At 42.9% G+C, this 22,459-nt stretch overlaps 2 protein-coding genes across 3 annotated transcripts in view; both read right to left on the reverse strand.

Moving 5' to 3' along the window:
* The window catches only part of shroom3 (shroom family member 3), a 65,298-nt gene extending 53,472 nt beyond the window's left edge, over window positions 1–11,826 (reverse strand). For both annotated transcript variants that reach the window (XM_070989363.1, XM_070989362.1), the window contains exons 1-2: window positions 11,281–11,826; window positions 3,522–3,676 (exon numbers count right to left, since the gene is read on the reverse strand). In XM_070989363.1, the coding sequence (XP_070845464.1) occupies window positions 3,522–3,676; window positions 11,281–11,439 (314 nt within the window). In that variant the 5' untranslated portion in view covers window positions 11,440–11,826. The remainder of the gene's footprint in view (window positions 1–3,521; window positions 3,677–11,280) is intronic.
* A 2,801-nt stretch (window positions 11,827–14,627) lies between these two features.
* On the reverse strand, window positions 14,628–22,149 carry LOC139348703 (uncharacterized). Its single transcript, XM_070988985.1, has 7 exons — window positions 22,051–22,149; window positions 20,812–20,931; window positions 20,348–20,719; window positions 20,090–20,203; window positions 19,096–19,659; window positions 18,143–18,259; window positions 14,628–17,939 (listed from the first exon to the last, which is right to left on the reverse strand). The coding sequence occupies exons 1-7, from the start codon at window positions 22,130–22,132 to the stop codon at window positions 17,332–17,334; spliced, it is 1,977 nt and encodes a 658-aa protein (XP_070845086.1). The 5' UTR covers window positions 22,133–22,149; the 3' UTR covers window positions 14,628–17,331.
* Between the last annotated feature and the right edge of the window lie 310 nt (window positions 22,150–22,459).

The following is a 22,459-nucleotide window of genomic DNA, read 5'->3' on the forward strand; positions in this document are numbered from 1 at the left end:
CATGACAGCACTGGAGACACTGGTTCTGGTCCATCTTGGACCCTCTTCACTTTGCTTATCAGCCTTGTGTGTTTGTGTGTGGAGGGTGCTGTCATCTACCTGCTGCAGCACAGACTCATTCAGGTTCAGCTTACTTTCACCATAACCATGACAACTCCAAACCAAACCAAACTGGTTTTCACAGCAGCGCCTCTGTTTTTAAAATATTTGCCAGATTTTGATAATTTAAGGTTATATGTGACAATTTATTGTCATAGCTAACTGATCCCCAGAATACTGTACACAGCATTATGACAGTATTAGCTCACTTTATCTGATTTTCTGGTTATAGGATCACTGTTTTTAAAAGAGAGCTATTTCCTGACAATTCTGTGGCAGAATCACTCTCCTTTAAATCTTTTTTTTTTTTTTTTTTTTTTTGCATCTCTCCATAACATTACCTCCGACTTTCATTTGGAATAAGGGACCATCTTATGTCTATAAGGAATTTTCACAGACCTAGATCAATGCATGTTATGGCTCTACCACATTTTCAATTGTACTACTGGGCAGGTAAGAAACAGAAAATACTCCCATGAACATTTATTAATATACGACCACGTGATGTTTCGGGTGCAAGTCGTTCTTCAGTCTTCAAACAGATGCAGAGACACTCCTTACAAATACCTGCCTAAAAGGTAAGGTGTGTCTGCATTTGTTTTAAGTCTGAAAAAGGGTTTTAATGTCTACATACAGTATATGGCCTCAGGGTTTTGTTTTTTTTTTCTCGTTAAGATATTTACAGGTTTGGGATGGGCCACAACCATACAGGATACTTCCTGCAATCCCTAAACAGCAGCCCATAGATATTCTCTTCCATCAGCTCCATCTCTCAAATATCAGTTATGTATAAGAAACATTCACCTATGCAGGCAGCATCTCTTGATTCATTGAGAGAGTGTACAATTTACAAATGTTGAGTATCAGATATATTCTCATTCATGGTGTCTCTGTGTTTTCCCTTTCCCTTTGTGTCTGGTTTGTCCTCTCCTTTGTGGTTATAACTGTTTGTGTGTGTCTGGTATGGACGGTTCCTCCTCTTACCACGCTTCACCTGCGCCTGATCCCTGTTGCCAATCAGCCGTCACAGCAGCAGCCTATCCAATCATCATCAACCACAGGATAAATACCTTCACCAGCTTGGTACACATCATGGCCGTTGGGAGTTTCCTAGTGCTTTGTTCTCTGCTCAGTTCAGAAGTATCTCTCCTTGTGTTTGACGTTTGTGTGTTTTCTGTTCCAGTCCACCACCTGTTGCTCCTTCTCATTGACCTCCACTGCCGGCCCACCCATTTCTGGACCTACACAGACCCTCTCCACTGTCAACTTTATACTTTTACTGCAATAAATCCTTCTTTAATCACATCCACCTGAATCTGTGTTCTGAGTCTGGGGTCTCAGCTCTCAATCCAGTTCCTAACACTGAATCCACTGATTGATGGTTGTTGTCATAGATGTAAAAACTCACGCGCAACAGTAGCTCGTACATTCTGGTTCTTAGGTTACTGATTTTCTACTTTTGATACTCTATCCAAGATACTTGAAAGACCAATAGATCCAAATCCTCTTAGAGCCATTTTACTTCACTTAGCAGTGCATGGCAGCCTTTTGTTACATATCTGCTTGAGCAGCTGTGAGGTTGTAGTAATGTTTGTGCTCAACATTTGTGATAGCATTTGTTGACTCTAAACCGTGTGCACGCACATACACCTGGCTTGCCTATTTTTGTGGAGGGTTTATTTTTGCTTCTTTTTTCTATTTTATGCCTGTTTATGTTTTTTAGATGGGGGCACTTCATCTTATCTCATCATATTTTGTCTGTTTCCTTGTTAAAATGTTTTTCCTGTATTTTTGTACACATAATGTTTCTTTTATTAATTGGGAAAATTACTAAATAAGAAGACAGAAGTTAAGACAAGGTGCAATATACAGGTTGTGTACGTTCAGGAAGTCAAGAGAAAGAAGAACAGCATCTACAGCTTTCAGCTGTTATCTGTCTTTCCTGGCTGCTGGTGATCATGGGAACATGAGTCCACCAGCAGAATATTATAACCCAAAGGTGAATGTGGCTCAGGTATATGCAACTGCAGAGTTTGACCTGCTTCACAGTCACTGCACATGGCTGCATGCAAACCAGGGTCCACTGTTCAGACCCACGTGTCTGCCCAAGAGTCCAATACAACATAATAGAATCTACACTAGAATTCAGCAGATTATACTGTACATCTACTTAAAAAAAACAGACCTGAGAGCAGATGGTTTCTTGTGGTTCCCCATCAGATTCCTGCAGGATGCCGCTAAGACCAAAACACAAGCCACTGCTCTCTGCTCATCTGGACAGTTCTCATGCCATCCCTCTTTGCCACGCCTTCTCATAATGCCACATGCACACCTGTCCTACAGTGTGTGTGTGTCTTTGTGTCTAAAGTCTAAAGTCCTGCATTGTGTTGTGCCTCTCACGCGTCTTCCAGTTGATAAAAGCTGCAGTAGCAACAGCAGCTCTGCTCGTGGTCACGCCCCAATCCCAAATACATACCTGGCTTTGGCAACTAAAAGAAATGCTATCTGACGTCAAACACCATCTGGCAGTCATACTGGAGTTCTCCCACATTCACTCACTCATTCATCATTTCATCACTGATTTCATAGTGTCTGCTTGTTAGCTAAACACAGTGTATAGCTAACCATCACTGTCCTTGTGTTAACACCTGACTATGGCTATGAGAAGCTAGCAGTACTGAATACTGACTATGAATACTGTATCCTTCCATCCTACCAGGTTTATGGAAGTGTGGCTGAAACTGAAGAGTAATTAGTAAAACTGAAATTGCAGTTAACAATGTAATACATGCAGGAGAGAATAATAACTGCACGGATAGGTGCATGCATTGTATTTGAGAGATGCTATGCATTGCAATGTGGTATGTCCGCAGATGGATACATTACGTTTTTTCAACTGTCTCATTTATGAGACCATATATAGCAGATAAATGTACACACAAAATAGGAGAGATTTCAACACAGTTTATGTTTGCTGACATTAAAATCTGTTATCTCAGTCTCCTGTGCTCATCTGTAAAAATAGTTTCTAGTGAAGACAGCATGTTTCTCACCGGAAATTATTCACTGGAATCATACATGTCAATATATTGAGAACTTCCATTTCGTTACACGATTGTGCACTATCTTCATGGGGACACTCCATTGGCATAATACATTCCATAACCCATTACCCTAAAGTTAACGATCACAACTCAATGTCTAACCCTAAAACCAAGTCTTAACCCACCAGCAGTCTGGGGCCACAGGGACCTCAATTTGGTCACCATGCTGACAGGAGGTTGCCATGGGTTGGTGTGCAGTCAGTCCCCACTGGGATACAAAAACACATAAACACACACACACACACACACACACACACACACACACACACACACACACACACACACACACACACACACACACACACACAGTGTCTGTACCTGCGGATGGTGAGCTGCAGAGTCTTGTACGATCCTTTAACCAGTGCGATGGCCTCCTGTCTGTATCCAGTCAGCTCCACATCATTAATGACAATAATCTCATCGCCCACCAGCAGAGGCTCCTCCAATCTGTCAGCCTTACCGCCCTCCTCCACCTGCACAGACACACAAACTCGTTAAGTCACACTTACTGTGGCAGGTTATCAGGGTTTCTATTGCTCTGGTAGGGAGAAAACCCTTGTGTAGTGTACATTTTGTTCCAACGCTATGAGTTAGCATATCATATGAATTCATCATAGGTTATGCTTCCACACAAAGTTAACTTTACAGGTAATGAGAAAAAACGATTGTCCCAAAACATCAATCAGCAGCACAGGTTGACAGCACAGAATCCCTGAACAAAAGCAAGAATTTAGCAATTAATGTTAGCATTTTACAAAAGAAATGTTAGCATTTATTGTATGAACTTCCTGCTACTGTATTTGCCTGCCACACAAGAACAGATAACCTTGTTCATTCTGGATATTATATTGCTATTATACTGTATGGAAATCCTGCTGTTTCCTCAAAAGATAACAGGCACATGATGTGGCAGAGGTTAGGTCTCAGACCTAAAGATATAACCTGACTACGCCACCCTGGGACATCCACCCACGGAAATATTCAGAATTTCACAATATTAGTTAAACACTAACCCAATAATAAGTGAAAGAAATATTGTTTCCAACATCAATACGACCTCTGATCGAATGTTCACAAGTTACAAGAACCAATAAACAAAAAGAAACAAAAGAACACAAGAGCCTACACTACTCCAGACACATAGCCAATACATGAACACACACACACACACACACACACACACACACACACACACACACACACACACACACACACACCGACCGGCCTATTTTGGCCTGGTACAACTATAAGCGCTACAAGCAGCACAACTGATCTTGATTACCATTTCTACCAGTGGTGGTGGTTCATACTTGAAACAGCGAGGTTCAATCAGATTTCTCTGAGCACATAATGGACCACTGTGTTCCATCTAGTGCAAATCTGTTTCTACTGTGTTTTGTTCAGGCCAGGTGGTGACAACACAGAGGTAAACATCACCCAGCAATCCGAGACAAATTTAAGAGCCAATGCACTCTGAGAATCTGGGGTTACTGTACGTAACCAGCATTCACTTGGTGTAAGCGTTACTACACCTGAGACTTTGACATTAATATGCCTGTTCATCTCTGTAGCTGTCACCGTTTTTTGGCGTGAGACTGAAGGTGACAGCACGTGTTGCTTTCACTTTGTGATAAGTCAGTGAAGTATTCAGCTGCTCCTGCTGGCAGGAGTGTTGCTGGATGACATTTCTTCCAGACAGGTTAAAGTGGACACTAGCAGCACTCCTTCTGCTGCCAGCAGCTGAGCACACTGCTCATGTGTTTCATGCATGTCTTCAAAAGCGGAATGTTTTGCTGGATCACAGCCGCAGCTCGCCGTCTCCTGAGGGTGAGAGCCAGACTGGCACTAAGGCTGGCCTGTTTTACCCCTTATGGAGTCTGAACAGCAAAGTGCAGTGCCTGATCACCACCCACCCCTCCCTGGTGCTACTGTGGTGTCAGGTCATCCTCATCGTCACCAACACCACCTACCCCTGATGGGCTGAGGTGAACCGGACACCAGGACACACAGCCTCTCTTCACATCTCAGCTTTGCATTTTATTTCACTAAAAAACATCACCAATTTCTCAACACACCTTCAATGCTGCTGCCTAAAGTGATGGTGATTCAACTCAATTGAACTCAAAGTCTGATACACACACACGGACATGTGCGCACACACTGTCAGCATGACCCCACTGCGTTATCAGTGCTGCCAATGATGCCTCTCAGCAGCCTGTCAGTGTTTGTGTGTGTAGCTGTACCAGAACACACAATGCACATCTGCAACTGCCTGTTTATCACAGTGTGTGTGTTCATCCTCTTTAAGGTCACATTGTCTTGTGGTCTTGTTCTGTGTGAGATAAGCTCAATCAAATCCTGAGTTGGTCGTCAAAATGTCTCTGCGCGTACGTCACAGCTCAGACTGAATTCCTGGATGTGTTCAGTGGATGAATTCATTCAAATGAAACATGTTTTCTCTCTGTGGCTCTCATTCTGATGGTGTTCAGCTGAGGCTATAAACTAGGTGTGCCTCAGTACTCTGAGAGTGAGCTCTGTTGGTGCCCTGAACATTACTCTAGAGCTGTCTTTTTTGCAATGGATGTGAGGAATCTGCTTGCAACAATTGTTGGCTTGCACTTTGAGGTTGGCTTGCTCCATCTTGACACTAGCGTGGAAAGCAAGAGTTTAGCACAGTGACTGAGGGAAACTAGATATTCTTCCTGCTTTTTGCAAGTTATTTTGTAGTGCAATTGTCCCATTTACATGAATTACTTTTTTGACATAGCACTGATCTGAACATAATGAATACTGACACACCTGTGCATATGATGCAGTATTATGACTCTATTTCCACAAGGTATTAACATCTGAGCTGTATCTGGATCAGTGCTGTCACAATGCCAGAATTTTACACTTCAATCAGAGCTAGTATAAAAACAGAACAGAAAAGTAACACATTTGTAATGTTGGTAGTAATTAACATTATTATTACGATTCTCAAATGATTTCCCTTCCTTGCAGGCCGACAGTTATTTTCAAACTTTTGATAGTACTGGATGTATAGTTAACACAGATCATATCATTTTTTAAACATAAGATCATTTTAATGTGGTATGTGGTATTGAAACAGTATCAAGCAGCAACACTTTTGACAGCCCTCATCTGGATACTTTATCTGGGTCAGGAAAAACTCATTTGAATGCAGGTGTGAATGAATAAAGAACAGACTGCAGAATGCTATCAGGTCATTCCATCAGGATCATCTTCTTCTTCCACCTCTTCTTCCACTATCACTGTGCACATTGCAGCAGTCCCTCAAGACTATCTTACATTGCTTCACTTGACCTGAGAGGCATAATATTTGTTCAAAGGTCCACCAGCTCTGCCATATCAAATTATATTGAGACTCAATCACAAAGCAGCCAGACTCAAGATAACGACTGATTTATTTTTTCTCCTAGTCATTAAGTGTCATATCTATTATTCATTTCAAACAGATAAAGTCTCTCTCCAAATACAAAGTCAATTCAGTTATTAAGGCTTAAGAGAAGTACTTAAGGTGTGTTTGGACACATTTTACTTGATTGACAGGTGTCTCATGCTATTACACCTTGGTTGCCCGTTGATTGTCCCAAAGACAGGCTGACTTTGTGGTTCCAGTAACTGACAAAGGTGAATCTGAATCAGACCAGTGAGCTTGAACTCCAGACCTGAGACATCTGTAGATAACTACGCAAATCAGGCCAGGTTCACCATGAGAGGCAGAAATCCAGTCACTAACACCAGAAAGTGCCTATTGCTAGTTGTTTTTACATTCTTTCCTGTGATTGGCAATTGTAACTAGCACTGTTCTGACACAATAAAACCCGCCCATGTGGGACTCCTCTAATGTTAAAACAACTGCCAGGAATGTCTTGCAGGGTGTGTCTGACCCTCTTCTGAATTGCAACATGTGTTTCTTTTTAATCAAAAGCATAATGTGTTTTGGCCCACACATCGCATCTCCATTTGTTCACACTCATGCATGTACTAACTCACTTGATTTACCTATGTATGGTAGCCCTGAGGGGGCAAAACACAACAACCCTGGACAAAACACAACAAAGTTACAGAAAGCACAAAGTAGTTACAGACGAAAGATCATCGAAGGTGGTATTAGTGTAAGGTGCAGGCCGCTGACAAACAAAGATGGCTTTTCAAATGGAGTGTCTACATTGTTGACATGTCAATTTGACATGAAACAATAAAAAGGCAGTAAGACACAACTGTGAGGTGTGTCTAATGAGCTGTGCTGATGTGAAGAAAATGAAACATCCTGTCAGAGCGCTGAAAGAAAAACAGTGTGTTCAAATGTAAACCATTCCTCAGCTCTGGAGAACTCTGCACATGCCTGCTCTGTTTGCCTTTTTCAGGAATAAATATACCCAAATAAGGCTCACAGAATCACTCAGTAACTCTGTGTGTGTGTGTGTGTGTGTGAGAGAGAGAGAGAGAGAGAGAGAGAGAGAGAGTGTGTGTGTGTGTGTGTGTGTGTGTGTGTGTGTGTGTGTGTGTGTGTGTGTGTGTGTGTGTGTGTGTGTGTGTCACTGACTTTGGTATTCCAGCTGAAATTCATTATCCTGCTGACAGAGATATCCAAACAGAGCGGCTCAGCCTGTTCATACTGTGACTGAAACAACATACCTCCTTTAATCAATAAAGACTGTGTGATTTAGGAAAATGTCCTCAGACAACAGTGTGTGTGCGAGTTATTTTCCTCTATAAACCGTATTTCTACTGTCCTGCCTAAAAAGCAAAAACGTAAGGAAAGTTGCAAAAATCAACGCAGCAGGAACGTCCTGGTGGTGCAGCGATTAAGACAAACACCAGGTGGCCAGAGGCTGCTGTTGCATGTCATACAGCTCTCTCTACACTATGTTTCTGGTCTGTCACTGTCTCAGCAGCAGAGACCCAGATATCCTGACTAGTATGGGTCAATATTAAGACTGTGATTTAAATGGCTAAGCTAATTTTGTACTCCACTACTGTAAAGTTGGGGACTTGCAATAATTTTCATCCTTAGTATGGCCTTATTTTTTTTAAATTATCATTCATTTCATCTACAGCTTCACTGCCACACACTGCTTTAGTAAAGTAGATGTCTTCAGGGCCCAAATCTACAAGCCTACAGACCGAGCCTCAGGTCCCTTCTATATCTTGTCCACCTCAGTTTGATTGGACCTGACAGGAGCTCAAACACACAGTACTCTTTCATGTAGAAGTCTTCATAGATCCATTTGGATCCAACTCTGGACCTACGGACTCAGTCAGAGTCTGAGATATATTAGGTGAAAATGGGTAGGGTCTTGGTGCATTGCCTCAGGTGTTAATATGTCTAAAGTAGGTCTAATCATCCTTTGGTCCCTTTCAGATCTGGTCTGTCCTTTTGTAAACAAATTCATGCACATCAGCTTCGGGTAGGTTCTCCACGTCTACTGTGGCCAACCAATCAAAACACAGATTTGATTGGTTCTCCTTGCAGAACAGCACAGAGAATGTAAAAATCATAACCTCAGATTCTATGAGTATCAGATCTGCCCTCAAAAAACGGTTGCTGTATAAAACTGCTTTATGATCAATCTGCAGCAGAAAAACACTGATCAGTGCTGCAGTGAAGCATCACGTCTGAAACAGGCCATCTGAGAAGCAGTCAGAGTTTTTCCCAGCTGCGTCAGTGCTGAATGAGGTCACAGACCAGGAGCTTCAAACTAACTCGAAACACTCACTGATGAACACTTTTTTTCTGGACTCTTTAATATACACAAGTACGGTAAGCAGAGCAGATCAAAATGAACCAATGGCAGTAGATGTTGACACTGGAGAGTTTGGGCTACAGCTTTGCCATTCGCCTTCGTTCTGAAGGTGTGACCCTGGTAATGTTAGTGCACACATCCAGTTTGATGCCAGTCATGAGACCTTCAGATTAAGACTCATTAAGGCTGTTTAACCTGATCTGAACTGCCTGGATTAACAGAAACCTTCACTGTGACCTCTGACCCAGCTCAGTACCACAAGAAATGTACTGCTGATGATAAACAAGCTGAGGGCACCTAATCTGTTTGATTCAACTCTGGCTGAAGAAGGCATTGTCTGTCTAACCACTTTAACCAATGTAAATCTGAGACAGCGGGTACATGCCACTTCCTGTTACTTCATCAGTCCCCACTCAGATCAGTGTTTTATAGTCGAGCAACTGTCATGACAAGTGAAACATAAAAATCTGTAAATGAAAACTAATGACATAATGAGTATTTTTACATGTAAAATACAGTAAATAAAAATTTACATTCAAGATTTGACTTAAGCTTGAATACAAAATCAGCAAAATGTACTTAAAATATCAAAGGCACTCACTGGGCATAACGTTCTGTTTTAGAGTGTTGTAGTATCACATAAGTCATATTATTTAAATATTATTAATGACGCATTAAGACACACGCAGCATTTAATGTTAATTTTGCTCCTCTTCATTACTTCATGTACTGTTGGATAGTTCCATCTATAACTTCCATCCAATATTTTAAAAGATGAAAAATTTCAGACAAAACGTTGAATATTTAGGAAATACAGTAATGAAAAGCATGTATGAGAAAAGTAACCGCTGGAATGTTCTAATGGAGATTAGTATTTGAAGTTTGAATGAAGTTTCTATGTTAAAAAATGTGGGAGGTGTTGAGTGCCACAGCACGTCAATGACACCAGTTACCTGAAAACCAGTGTGGATGCAGGTGGTTTTGACTGTGCTTTCAAATTTAGCTGCCTTAGTACGGACAGAGAGAGAGAATTAGGCAGACATGAAGAGACAAACGCACAGAAGAAAGACAGACTGAAAGGGAGAGGAAGTGAAGAGAAGGACAGAAAAATTAAGCCACACCGACAAATACACAGAGGCTGAAAGAGAGAGACGCCGTCAAGCCGACAGTCGGACATCAAGCAGTTGGGTCAAATATGGAGAACGCTGCTCACACTGATCCAAGAACAGCACATAATACAAACATGAGTGTGTTCAAAAGCACCCAGGAAAACACATAATTCACATTCTTATCCAATTTACAGGCCTTTGGCCTCCATCCAAAAATAACTTGCACACACACACACACACACACACACACACACACACACACACACACACACACACACAGGTCTGCTGATTTGCATTTTAATGAAATGAGGCCATGGTGGCTGTAAGGACAGAGCAGGAATCATTAGTGATACTTCCATATTACAGACTCACTGTACCCGTCCCTGCAGTCACGTCAAGGCCAGGCTGAGCATTTAATGGCTTTAAATCAAAATCACACTTTGACAGTGCCATATTTTAATTAGACTATAACTCACATTATCAGTGATAAACTGACAAGCTAAAAGATGTGAAATCATTATTCAGCATTCAGTGATTTTGCTGACTAAAAACAGCTTTTGTGTGCAACTGATGTAGCTGGTGTTTGTGTCTGTGAAGCTAATGCTGTCTCTGCAGCTACAGTCACCTGAACTGTATGACACAGCATAGTAAAACACTGCCAGAGATGGGACTGACAAGTAGTTTGGGATCGTTACCATGACTAGAACTGCTGCTGTAATCCACAAAATTAACACCAGCTTGAATCCATGATTATAATTACTAAATTAGTGACTGATTTTATGCTAAACCAGCCACAAATACAGGTCTGGAGTATATTTTAAGTCTCCAGAGGGATCATTATAACAAAAAGCATGCATTATAAACTGTGGGCAAGAAGTTTGAAAAAAAGTAGGAATTTAGCAATCAAGGAAGGTCCAACGAAATGATGATGCTGGTTGCAATGGAAATGTATTACTAAAATTGCTGCGGTGCCCCTTTAAATCCCGAACTCAGTACTGATCAGAAGGCCAGATCAACTTCTGACATATAAGCAAACTATAAGTAAACTTTAAAAAATAAAATAAAATCAACAAAAAATGGTCAATGGTTCGACCATAATATCACATAATAATCTACCATAATTAGTGTGTTATGGAAGGACACCGTGCATGACGTGGAGCACAGATCAGTGAGAACATGTTCCCTGTGTTGTACCTTAGAGATGATGAGCGGCTCGTCGTGCTCCAGGCCGCCCTGCACGGTGAAGCCCCACGGCGCTCCTCCCTGCAGCCGGGCCTTCACCAGCACCCAGCCGCCTCCTCCTTCTCCTCCGCCCGCCGCCTGCTGGAGCCCCGCCCGGCCGCCGCTCTCCATGTCCGCCCGGGGAGCGCTCTCTCCGGGCTCCACTGCCCTCAGCCCGGCAGCGGCCCAGCGGACTGAGGAGGGAGGAACCTGACTGAAGATAACGATCTCTCCTTCACCAACGCATTTCCTTCATTCATTTATAATTCCTAGTTAAGAGAAAGGAGGAAAAACAAAGCTGGAGGTGTCCGAGCACCGAGCTGCGTTTCCTGCAAAGTGCATTCCTGAAGCGCAGAGAGCGGCTGATCCTCCGGCAGGCAGACTGCAACAACACCCCGAAACCACCCGCTGGAGCCTGAGGAGAGGGTTAAAAGTTTCCCGAGAGGAGAAAGTGGTAAAAGTTCACCAGAGAGGAAGGTCAGATCTGATCAGATCTGCTCAAACACAAATCCAAACCTCCTCTCTGCCTCTCCGTCTCTCTCTGTGTGCCTGTCTCTCTTTCTATCTCCCTTCCGAAAATCAGTTTACCATCACAATAGGATTTACTGCGACTCACTGAGCGAAAAGAAAAGAGAGAGAGAGAGAGAGAGAGAGAGAGAGAGAGAGAGAGAGAGAGAGAGAGAGAGAGAGGTGGAGTGAGACAGAGGGAGATAGAGAGGGGGGATAAGAGAGGAGAGAGAGAGGAAGGCAAGGAAAGAAAAAAATGAAAGAAAGAAGGTAAAAAAGAAAGAATTGCGGAAGGATGAAAGAATAAAAGAATAGAAGGAAGAAAAAAGGTGAAAGAAAAAAAGAAGAAATAAAGGAAGGAAAGGGAGGAAAGTGGGAAGAATAAAGAGGAGAAACTCTTATAGAAACAGGATAATTAAAAAAATGAAAGAAATAGAAGAGCTGTGAATAAAAGAGGGACACAGCACTGAAAGCAAAGGTTTCCTGTGTGTTTCCTGTGTGCGTACGTGCGTGTGTGTGTGTGTGTGTGTGTGTGTGTGTGTGTGTGTGTGTGTGTGCTGATGAGTTGTAATCCAATCCTCCACAGCCGAGCTGAACTCTGCTGCAGCCGCTCTGACACAGTTCCCATTCACACTGGAACCAGATTACTGTGGAGAACCACATTAAACTGCCTGCTGGATCAAATCGTTTACATGGTTCACAGTGAAGGTTACGTCAGCTGTTTGATGATCCGGCTCACGTGTGGCACGAACACGTCTCATCAGCAGCACAAACTGACGACCGCAGAATGTTTCAAATGAAGTGCTTCTTACAGTGTGCTGTCCATCCATCTGTGGAGTCAAAGCGTCTTTAATCTGCCTTCATAATTAGACACATAAATCTTTCAGTCTCTCCTCACATTCATGATGTTGCACTCAGATGTATGCACAAGTTAAAGGAGCAGTGTGTGGGATTTAGCGGCATCTAGCTGTGAGGTTGCAGATTGCAACCAACCAGGTACCCCTCACCTCTCCCTGTGCAACACGGTGGACTCATTTCATTAACAATTACAGGATTGTTCTGCAACCGAACAGATCCAGATACCTGGTTGAAAGTGAAATGCTGTGAGCATCCCTGCGTTACACGATGTTTGGGAAAGTATTTAAATGGGAGGACAGCGGGAGAGAAGGGTAAAATACAGGGGAATCCAGGGAAAAATAGAGAGTTGACGGGTCTGAACACACAGCAAATGGTGACATAAGGTAAGCACAGTAGTGCTTTGAGCTAAATGCTAAAGTCAACATGCTGACATAGTCACACTGGCAATGCAAACAAGTTTAGCATATTAGAATGCTAACAGCTGTACAGCTGAGGCTGATGGGAATGTCAATGATGTTGCAGGTATTTGGTCAAAAACCAAATTAGTTTGACCTGATGATGGCACACAATGTTAAGGGTGATCCAATAGGATGCATGTCTAGTGTGTCTGCTCATGAACAGGTGGTACTCAACAGGTTGAAACCAACATTTTCTAAGTTTGTGCATTTAAGAGCTGGAACATCGTAGCTTCCAGCCTGGAGAAGCATCAGTTGACGTTTCAGCGGTGATATTAAGTCTGATAATGAAACTCTGAGGTTTGTTTTAATATTCTGAAGCAGTGATGTTTGAACCACAGGCTCAAAGGCATCGCCTGATAATCAGTAAAGTGGCTGGAATCAAAAATTCAGCATTAACAGTAAAAGTGACTCACATAACTCCCTGGATGTAAAAGGGATCAGTGTTAAGAACAAACCCAGAGAAAATTCAGGTGTTTGTCCCAAAGGTTTCAGGTGTGGTCTCACTTTGCAAATCTGTAACCAACCTGTTACCTGCAAACATCTCTGAATCAATTCCAGACCTGAGCCGACTCATTAAGGCCCGACAACCCTGACCCAGAATCGAACGGGCTCAGACGCTCATGAAAGAAGCTTTGACCTGAAAGCAGAGAAATCCACAAAATTTCAGTTACAAGGTTTACACTCAACAAGAAATGTAAACTCCCCAGTGACAGCAGTGACGGAGCTCCGCTGCACACGTCTACCAAAGTCACATTCCAGTGATTCAGCAGTCCTTCAGCAGAAGCAGGGCGTGTTGGCATTTGGGAATGTGGTTCAGTGAAGTGTCATCAAGTGTGTCAGCTGACAGGGGTCAAAGGTTACAGGGGTTTGATGAGGAGTCGAGAGGAGGCTGGTTTCTGCTTGAGGTTCAGGTGACGCACAAGACGCTTCGCTGAACGCCAGGAGACTTCAGGTACAGTGACGACTTCCTCCCGAGGTTCAGTCTGATGGACGGAGGTCAGACAGACGAGGAGACAGAAGAGCCCGCCTGTCAGCTGTCTGTACTTCTGTCTCTGTCAAATGAAAATGCAGGGTTTGAAGCGAAGTGACAGCTTTGAAATGTGATCACACCTGATTTTCATGGAGAGGACTGGAGGGTGCTTCTGAGTGCGACTGTGGAGAAATCAATCTCAGTGCTGTTTGAAGGCCAGAGCTGAAGAGACAGAAGAGGACGCTGTGAGTGATCAGAGATCGCCATCTAGAGGAGTGTATGACAATCACTCTTTTTCTTTAGACTTCAAATGTCACTGCAATACAGACAAACCCAGTCGATGATGGGGTGAAACCCAGCTCTCACTTGGTTGGAGTTGAGCAACCTGTAGTTACCTTTTAAATAGTTATTTTTAGATATTTCTGATAATATCACTACACTTTAACCCTAGTGAAGGCAGTGCTATTTGTGAAGATCTCATAACAAACAATCTAAAAAAAAAAGGAAACTACAAAAAAAGCCACCTTCCACAGGTTCTTCTATTTCATACATACACATTTAGTTTAATAATATTCTGTACATATAAAGTCCAAAGTCGAGAAGACAAATTGCTCCACATTTACTGGAAATAGTTACTGTGATTCTGATAAGGCACAGTTTAAACAAGCATGTGCAAACACCAAATAAAGAGGATATAAATCATTCATACTGAAATGTGCAATTCAAAAAAACGAGTTTAAAAAACACTGTCAATCATAGTTGGTGCTAAAAAAAATAACTATTATTGCTTCAAAGGACTTTGATTTGACTAAAACCTAAATGTTTACCACTCAATAAGAACAGTCTTTACATGCATAGATTCTTGGAAAAGAGGACTACTCGCAGGCCTATAAGGAAAGCTAAATGTAACATTTTCACTCTTACATTTAAAAGAAGTTACAGGACTTCTTATCACTTTCCATTAACATTAGAACATGTTAAACACTGAAGATAACTTTAAAATGTTAAGGTTGATTACAGTTTTACAGTTCCTACTGACAGAGCAGGTCTGCCAACTCAGCACTCCCAAAGCTGTTCTGGCGACTGTAGATTTTCCCTCATAAGTGCTTCAGCTAAAATAAATTAGACAGGTACTTCACACTTCAGAAAATGAAAGTGAAAAGATTCTCTTATGGCTGAATTCTCAGGGTTTAAGAAACACATTGACCTCTATCACAATTTTGTCACAATTTCACCCCAAAAGAGGATTCTTATTACTCTAAGTGAAGGCTGGTAGCTATCTGGAGAAAACTTGGCAGCTAAGGGTCTTTTCCCATCCTGAGCTGGACAGACGGTAGCTGAAAAGACACGTGGCTTGTCTAAACAGTGACAGCTGACTTGTGTTGAGATTTTACCAATGATAGCAGCATCAATACGAAGGTGTCAGTCAGCCCAACATGGTCCAGAATGACGTGACTTTGGTGACCCCTGACCTTTGCCATCAACAGGTAGAAAAAGTCCACTGGTCAACACTTTGATGACAGGATGCCTCTGTTATGACAGATGCTAAAGTCATGCATGCTAACATGCCACTGTGAGCATTAAAATAACATCTTTGGCAAGTTCATATTCTAGTGCGTAACATTCCACACTGTATGTCACGAGGCTGTTGATACTTCCATACCTTTTCAATACCGTGTGTTTAAAGCAATACAGTCTGTTAGTTATGTATACGACAGTTTGAGAGTAGTGAAACTAGAGATAAAACAGATCTACAATCCTATTTTCACACCAAGGCTGCAAAGATCAAACAGTGGGGATGAAAATCCACTCGTCCCAAACTGCTGCAGTCGACATTATCTCAAATCTGTTACCAGCACTGTGTGCAGGTTGTTCATAAAATCTTTTAAGAAAATAATGCTATGTTGTGCAGCTTTTACTTATATTGAAACAGGCGTCAAGTATCATTTTTTGAAACTAGTATTGTCTGAGTTTAAAATCCTTCCATTAGTATGGAACGACATTCTAATCATAATCGACCATGGATGTCATTTACAAATGTGTGAAATCTGCTCATTAAAACAGAGAAATAATACGTGTAAGTGTTACAAATACAGGCATTTGTGACGTTAGCATGTTACTGCAGGGCTAAACTGTACTGACAGTTTACTACATGCCAACATGCTAACAGCCCAGAGGCTGACACAGTGAAGTTGAGTCAGCTCTGACAATGTAGTGCTGACGCTGACAGGCTGGATCTCAGATGACCTAATATGAACAGCAAAGTCCTCTAATCCGTCCTCCAGCCATTTTGTTTTTGGTGTGCAATGAGCATAGGACCGCACTGGACCAGGATCAGGATGTGGCTGTAGACGTTTATGGTCCGTCCCAGTGTCCACACGAGAGTAACACACCTGTTAGACCTCATAGATACACACGATGTGTTCAGGCGAGAATCACTGAATGTAAACAGAATTTTAAAAAACATTTCTCTAAATGTTTGATAAAAGGATATGATATTCTATCTGGACAGTGTCTGATATGCAAAATTATTCTCACCAGTTCCACCATTTACGGATGACTATTATGTGACTAACAGCTGTGTGTACTTTTTGTTGCCACATTATAGACACATGAAACACTTGCCTACTAGTGTGTGCACTGGAACAGACCCTTCACTTCGTTTCAACTGTCTTATTATGTTCATCATTTCTATGCTTGAAAGATGGCTGACTGCCCCCTCTGTGAATGACATTGGGACAAAGATTGTGGTGTAATTTGGTCCAGATTACTGATTGCTGTTGGAATGTAACAGGCAGCCATGCTGTAGTCTTTACTGCACAGACTGTGTTAGAATCTTAAGGTCCTTTTACAGTTCAGGGAACTCAAAAACAACAAGCTTTTCATCCATCGCAGGTCACTTTGAGGTTACATCTCCTGACAGCTGTCATCTCATCAGTCACAATGAAACATCACCGACCTACAAGGTCAAAGCTGAAAATGACTGAAGGTGGCTCTGCTGAAAGGTTTGGTGTGGTTGTGTGTGTGTCGAAGGCTTTAAGGTAACAGACTCTTCACTGGGTAGAGTGCAGAGGTTTTGGAGGCCCTGTGAGGCATACAGGTTTCTAATGAGGTTCAATTTGGAATGAGATGACAGCTGGTGAGTGATGTTATCATAGCTGTGAGGGAGCAAAGGGAATAAGATAAATAAAAAACAGTGAGACTAACTCGACCTACACAAACTCTGAAACTCTAAACCTCCTCGGATACGCTGTGGATCGTCTCAATTATCTTCTTCTTCAGTTTCTTCACTTTGTCTGGTGGTGTCTCGTTCAGACATTCCTCCACGTACTTCAGGAACCCTGCGTGCGGTGACACCATCTGGCTTTGGCAGAATGTCCTCATGAAGTCCAGCACCTCGCTGGTGGTGGGCGGCAGGCGCCGGCTCACTCGCTTGCGTGCTGACACTCTGCTGTCAGTGTGGGAGGAGGATGTGGAGGTGGAGGAGGAGGGAGAGGAGTGCCGGGAGTCTGGGGGAGTTGGTGAGGGAGGTGTTTCGAGGCTCTGTGATGTGATGTTCAGTTTGGTACCACTTTGGACGGCGCCATGGTAATGTACGGAGGAGGGAGGGGCTTGGCGATCCAGGCGCAGGAGTCGGGCCTCCTGCGGCTCCTGGAAGTGCAGGTCTTCAGCTCGCTCGTCCTCGTCACAGGAGTCGCAGAGGAACATCAGCTCGCGGTAGTGTTTCCACTTTGGAAGGTAAAAGTCCTCTGAGCCACACGTTTTGTTCGAGCTCACTGCCTTGTGCTCGCGTTGGAAGATGGTTCTCAAGTTCCTGAACTTTGTCTTTATGTCTTCCACTGAAGAATGAAGACATACAGCACCTGTTAGCTTCAACACAGAAAACAGCTTTGGGGAAATGGTGTGAGGAATCTTTTACTGATTGGAGCTTGTAAAAACTTCTTGTTTTTTGTTTACTGTTTGCTGTAGTACAGACTCTTCAGACTTTCTCTTGGTTAGTTCTTCTCCAGACAACACAGAATGCTAACACCATCATTGTTACCTGTGAACGGGACCAGCTCACTGTCAGACAGGAGGCTGCTCAGCGTCTCCAACAGACTCTGTCTCAGCAGTCTGTTCCTGTAGCTCTCTGACTTGTGGTTCCACAGACAGCTGTGCTCTAAAAAACAAGGAAAGAACAATACAATAAAAATACAGCTATAAAAGGGAATCTTCCTCCCGTGTCATTCCTCTCAGGTAATTTCCAATTGTTTACATGACATACCAGCAAGTTCAGAAAAAAGCTATCAGACAATTCCTTGTCCCATGTTTAACTGATCTGCGGCCGTATTCACAAAACTCACTTGCTCACTCCTTATCTGCTCACTTGCTCACTAACTGCTACTAGCATAACACACTCGACTCTCCATCGAATGACCTGTCAGCAGTAAAGGTGTTTTGTGAGCAATGTAGGTTTTGACAGAAAAATGCGTGAAATGAGAAAGACGATGTCCTTTATTCTAATTTTGGTCCTTTTTTGAAACTGTCCATTGTGAGTTTGACAATGTCATAGGAGTGCAATGTTAAATCACTAGAGTACTCTTTTAAGGATAAAAGCAGGAAGCTTCTGAAAAGCACACGTGCATCCTCACAAAAAGAGTCCCGCTGGGTTACCCAATAAAACTGTCACCACACGTACAATCACTTCTCCAAAGGATGAAGATTTGTTTTGTTGATTGAAAAACATATCACAGTATCACCATGCAGATGGTGTTTGTTCCTCAGTATGAAACAATGTTAAGAGGAAACTCGGCTCAGAACCTTTAGCGTCATTGTTGAGGACTCTTAAATGATAAGAGAAACTGACAAGATTCAATTCTGATTAAACAGATCTAAGATGTACTAATAAGAGCATAAGCTGGCCTTTATTTACAAGTCAAGGGAGATATTAATCGAATCTAGTCTGTACACACCCACACAGTACTCTCTCAAAAAGACATAAACAATTCCACCAACCAGAGTAAAATGATATGAGCTGCTGAACTTTGGCCTCGTTCCAGTGGCAGCGGGAATCTGCGCTCAGTCTGCTGTCTGCTGGTACTGAACCGGATGCAGAGAAATTTAGAGCAGAGGGGTTTGTGCAAGTTTTGGTGCCTGGTCGTGACGTGGATGGAGAGGTGGGGAGAGTGGGAGCAGTCGTCTGGCCTGCCACTTTAAGACGATCTGGAGATCCAGAGAGGAAGATTTGGTGTCCAGCGCTGGGGTTGGTATCGCTGGAGGCAGCAGATGGGTTGTTAAACATGATGCTGTTGGTGTGGGTGGAGCTGGAGGAGAGGCTGCTCAGGGTGGAGGAGGGGGTTTGGTTTCCATGCTCCAAATCCTTGTCTTCCTGTGGCATCAGTATCTGCAGGTCGTCTGGGCTGTCATCTTCATCGCAGGACTCGCAGAGGAAGAGCAGCTGCTGGTAGTGTTTCCATTTGGACACGTAGAGTTTGTCAGACGCCCTGCTGGTCTGGACCGCCTTGAACTCACGGTTGAAAACTGTCCTCAGGTTCTTGAACTTGCACTTTATGTCTTCAACTGCAAAACAGAAAAAAAAAGGAATCACCTTCCACAGGTTTTGGTGTCTGTACAGGCCAACGGTTCCAAACCTGGCAACCACACTGGGATTACAAGGCTTCAAAAAGCCATGCAGTCACTGCTCCTGACTCGTCATGAAGAAATAGTTCAAGCATCAACCTCACCTAAAACCACAAATTTCTGGTTGCGTAAGCACTTAACAGACAACAAGCAACATGTTAATTGGTGAGCTTTAGAGACAGGACTGTGTATTGTGTCAACCGCACACACACGTGGCCTTGTGTGTGCGCGCAAAAAAACAAAATGGGGATCCACTTGTAGAAATAGGGCTCTATAGTATTAGATAAATATACTTCCACTATTGTACTTTTGACCTCCAGTGGGAAACGAACCCCTGACCCCGACAGCGTTGATGTGTTGTGATATTTACCTGAGAATGTAACTGAGTGGTCAGACAGCTGGCTCCTCAGAGTCTCCAACAGCTTCATTCTCAGCTGACGGTTGTTGTGGTTTTCAGACCTCTTGTTCCACAGACAGTTATGCTCTGTGTACGACAACACACACCAACACCCATCAACTACAAAACACTGTCATTGTCAGAAGTCAACCTATCATTAGGGTTTATGTCTGTATACCAATCCCTCTGTGGTAACCGCGATTTTGAACGTGGAATCAGGGTTTTGTTTACCAGAGTAGAACGCTATTAGTGCACGCTCCCTCTCTTCAGTCCAGTAACATTTAACCATCGTGTTGGACGGGACACAGGAGGACAAAGAAGACGGGGAAGAGGTGGACGGGGTGGGGAGGAAGGAGATGATTAGTCCCGGCGAGGTGAGGACAGGCTGGCTCTCCTCCTGTAGAACGATCTGCGGTGAGGCAGGCAGGTCATCCGGGCCGTCGTCTTGGTCCCAGCAGCCCTGCAGGAACATCAGCTGCTGGTAGTGCTTCCACTGCGGCACGAACAGGTCCTCCGAGCTGGACACCTTGCTTGCCTTTACCATTTTGTACTGACGCTGAAAGGTGGTACGAAGGTTCTTGAACTTGTTCTTTATATCTTCCACTGGAAAGAAAAATGCAAGCATGTATAAGAGCATGCGTTAGACTTTATTATCCTTCATAAAACACAGCTAATGGATCTGACCACAACCTCACCTGTGAAACGAACAGGTGGGGGGTGAGCTGACAGGAGGATCCTCAGGTGTTCCAGAGTTTTCCATCGCAGCTGTCGGTTCTTGTAGCTCTCTGACTTGTGGTTCCACAGACAACTGTGCTCTGGGAAATAAAAGCAAACCAGATGCTTGACCACTGCAAGTGTTGTGTTGTTTTGTTTTGACAAACTTTGGCTCACTGTAAAAAAAAAATCCTTCACAGTTTTGAGCTACAACTGCTTCACCAGCTCCTGACAACCTGTGGCTCTGGCTAAAGGTTGACAACAGTCTCCACACAAGGAGACCTTTACATCAAACATTGGACCAGAAGTTTAGTAAGACTTTATTTTAGTTACATTAGCTGAGATGTCTGGAACTCTTTACCAATTAATATCAAGTGTTTTTTTTCCATTCAATTTATTAACTGGCTGAAAGAAACTCACTTAAAATGAATCTGTTGTCTTGTATGTTGGTAAATCTAGATAAAATATTTCAAGTCTGCAGCCATTAACAGATTGGGACAGATGCTATGCATGTTTTAGAAATGCCCAATTTTTTGTACTAACACACAAAGTATACAAGAACAAAATGAAGTATATGGATACACACAGTAAAATGGCTTGTAATCAGCAGGGCAGAGATGTTGGTGGTGGTTTGGGGGGACGTGTCATCTGTGGTCTTGCTCAGGTGTTTCTTGTGGTGCTTTCTGGACTCTGTACTTTCAGTGAGTAACACAGTCAAGTGGAAAATCTGTGGGAGCTTCAGGGGTTCATATTCATGACTAGAGGGCAACTTAACTCACCAGGTGTGCCATAGTTTCTGAGTAATCACTGTGTAATTGTATAAGCTTAACACAGAAATGTCCGAAGTATGTCTACTAAAAAATGGCTAACGTCACAAATACGAAGGATGAAGTTGACTAACGTTACATTCAGAAAGCCTCAAACTTCGTTAACTCAATTTAAGGTTATTTATATTTAGACCTAAAGTTACAGGTGGGACGTCCATAAAACAGAAACCCAGGCGCCGTTTTGACGTATTTTCACGAGAATAACAGCTAACTTGACTTCAGTTGCTAGTCGCCATTGCTGTTATTTATCTCTAACGATTGTCGCTCATTGCTAACAGCCGTCGGTCTCGTCGAGCAACGGTTGCCCACAAATGTTGCAGTTTCCGCCAACACGTCGATTAAAACAGCAAATTTCTTGGAGTGAAAGCTGCAGGTGTGGAACGTTTGACTTACTGGAGAAAAACGCTATGAGCGCCCTCTCTTTTTCCTCCGTCCAGTACCTCTCCGGAGCGTAGCTGAACGGAGACGCCTCCATATTTGCTGTTGCCTCCTTTACGCGGCTCCTAGGTCACATGACCCGCGATCCGGGCTCTGTTTGGCCGATTCCTGGACATCCTGAGCAATGACCCGCATTGCCCAGTAGAGGCCGCTGTTGATTACTCTTCATCTACTCAATGAGGACGCTGTTGCACTTTTATTCTACATTAAATGTTGTGTTTTATTTGACATCACTTTAATTCAATGTAGCTCACCTAAATGACTTCGACTGAAACTTGACATGTAGTTTTTGATCAGTTAAAGAATGAACATTTAGTATTAATTTTAGATCCAACATCAATGGAAGCCCTAATGTGTTCAGAAA

The sequence above is a fragment of the Chaetodon trifascialis genome, chromosome 20, assembly GCF_039877785.1.
Source record: "Chaetodon trifascialis isolate fChaTrf1 chromosome 20, fChaTrf1.hap1, whole genome shotgun sequence".
In the NCBI taxonomy this organism is placed as follows: Eukaryota; Metazoa; Chordata; class Actinopteri; order Chaetodontiformes; family Chaetodontidae; genus Chaetodon; species Chaetodon trifascialis.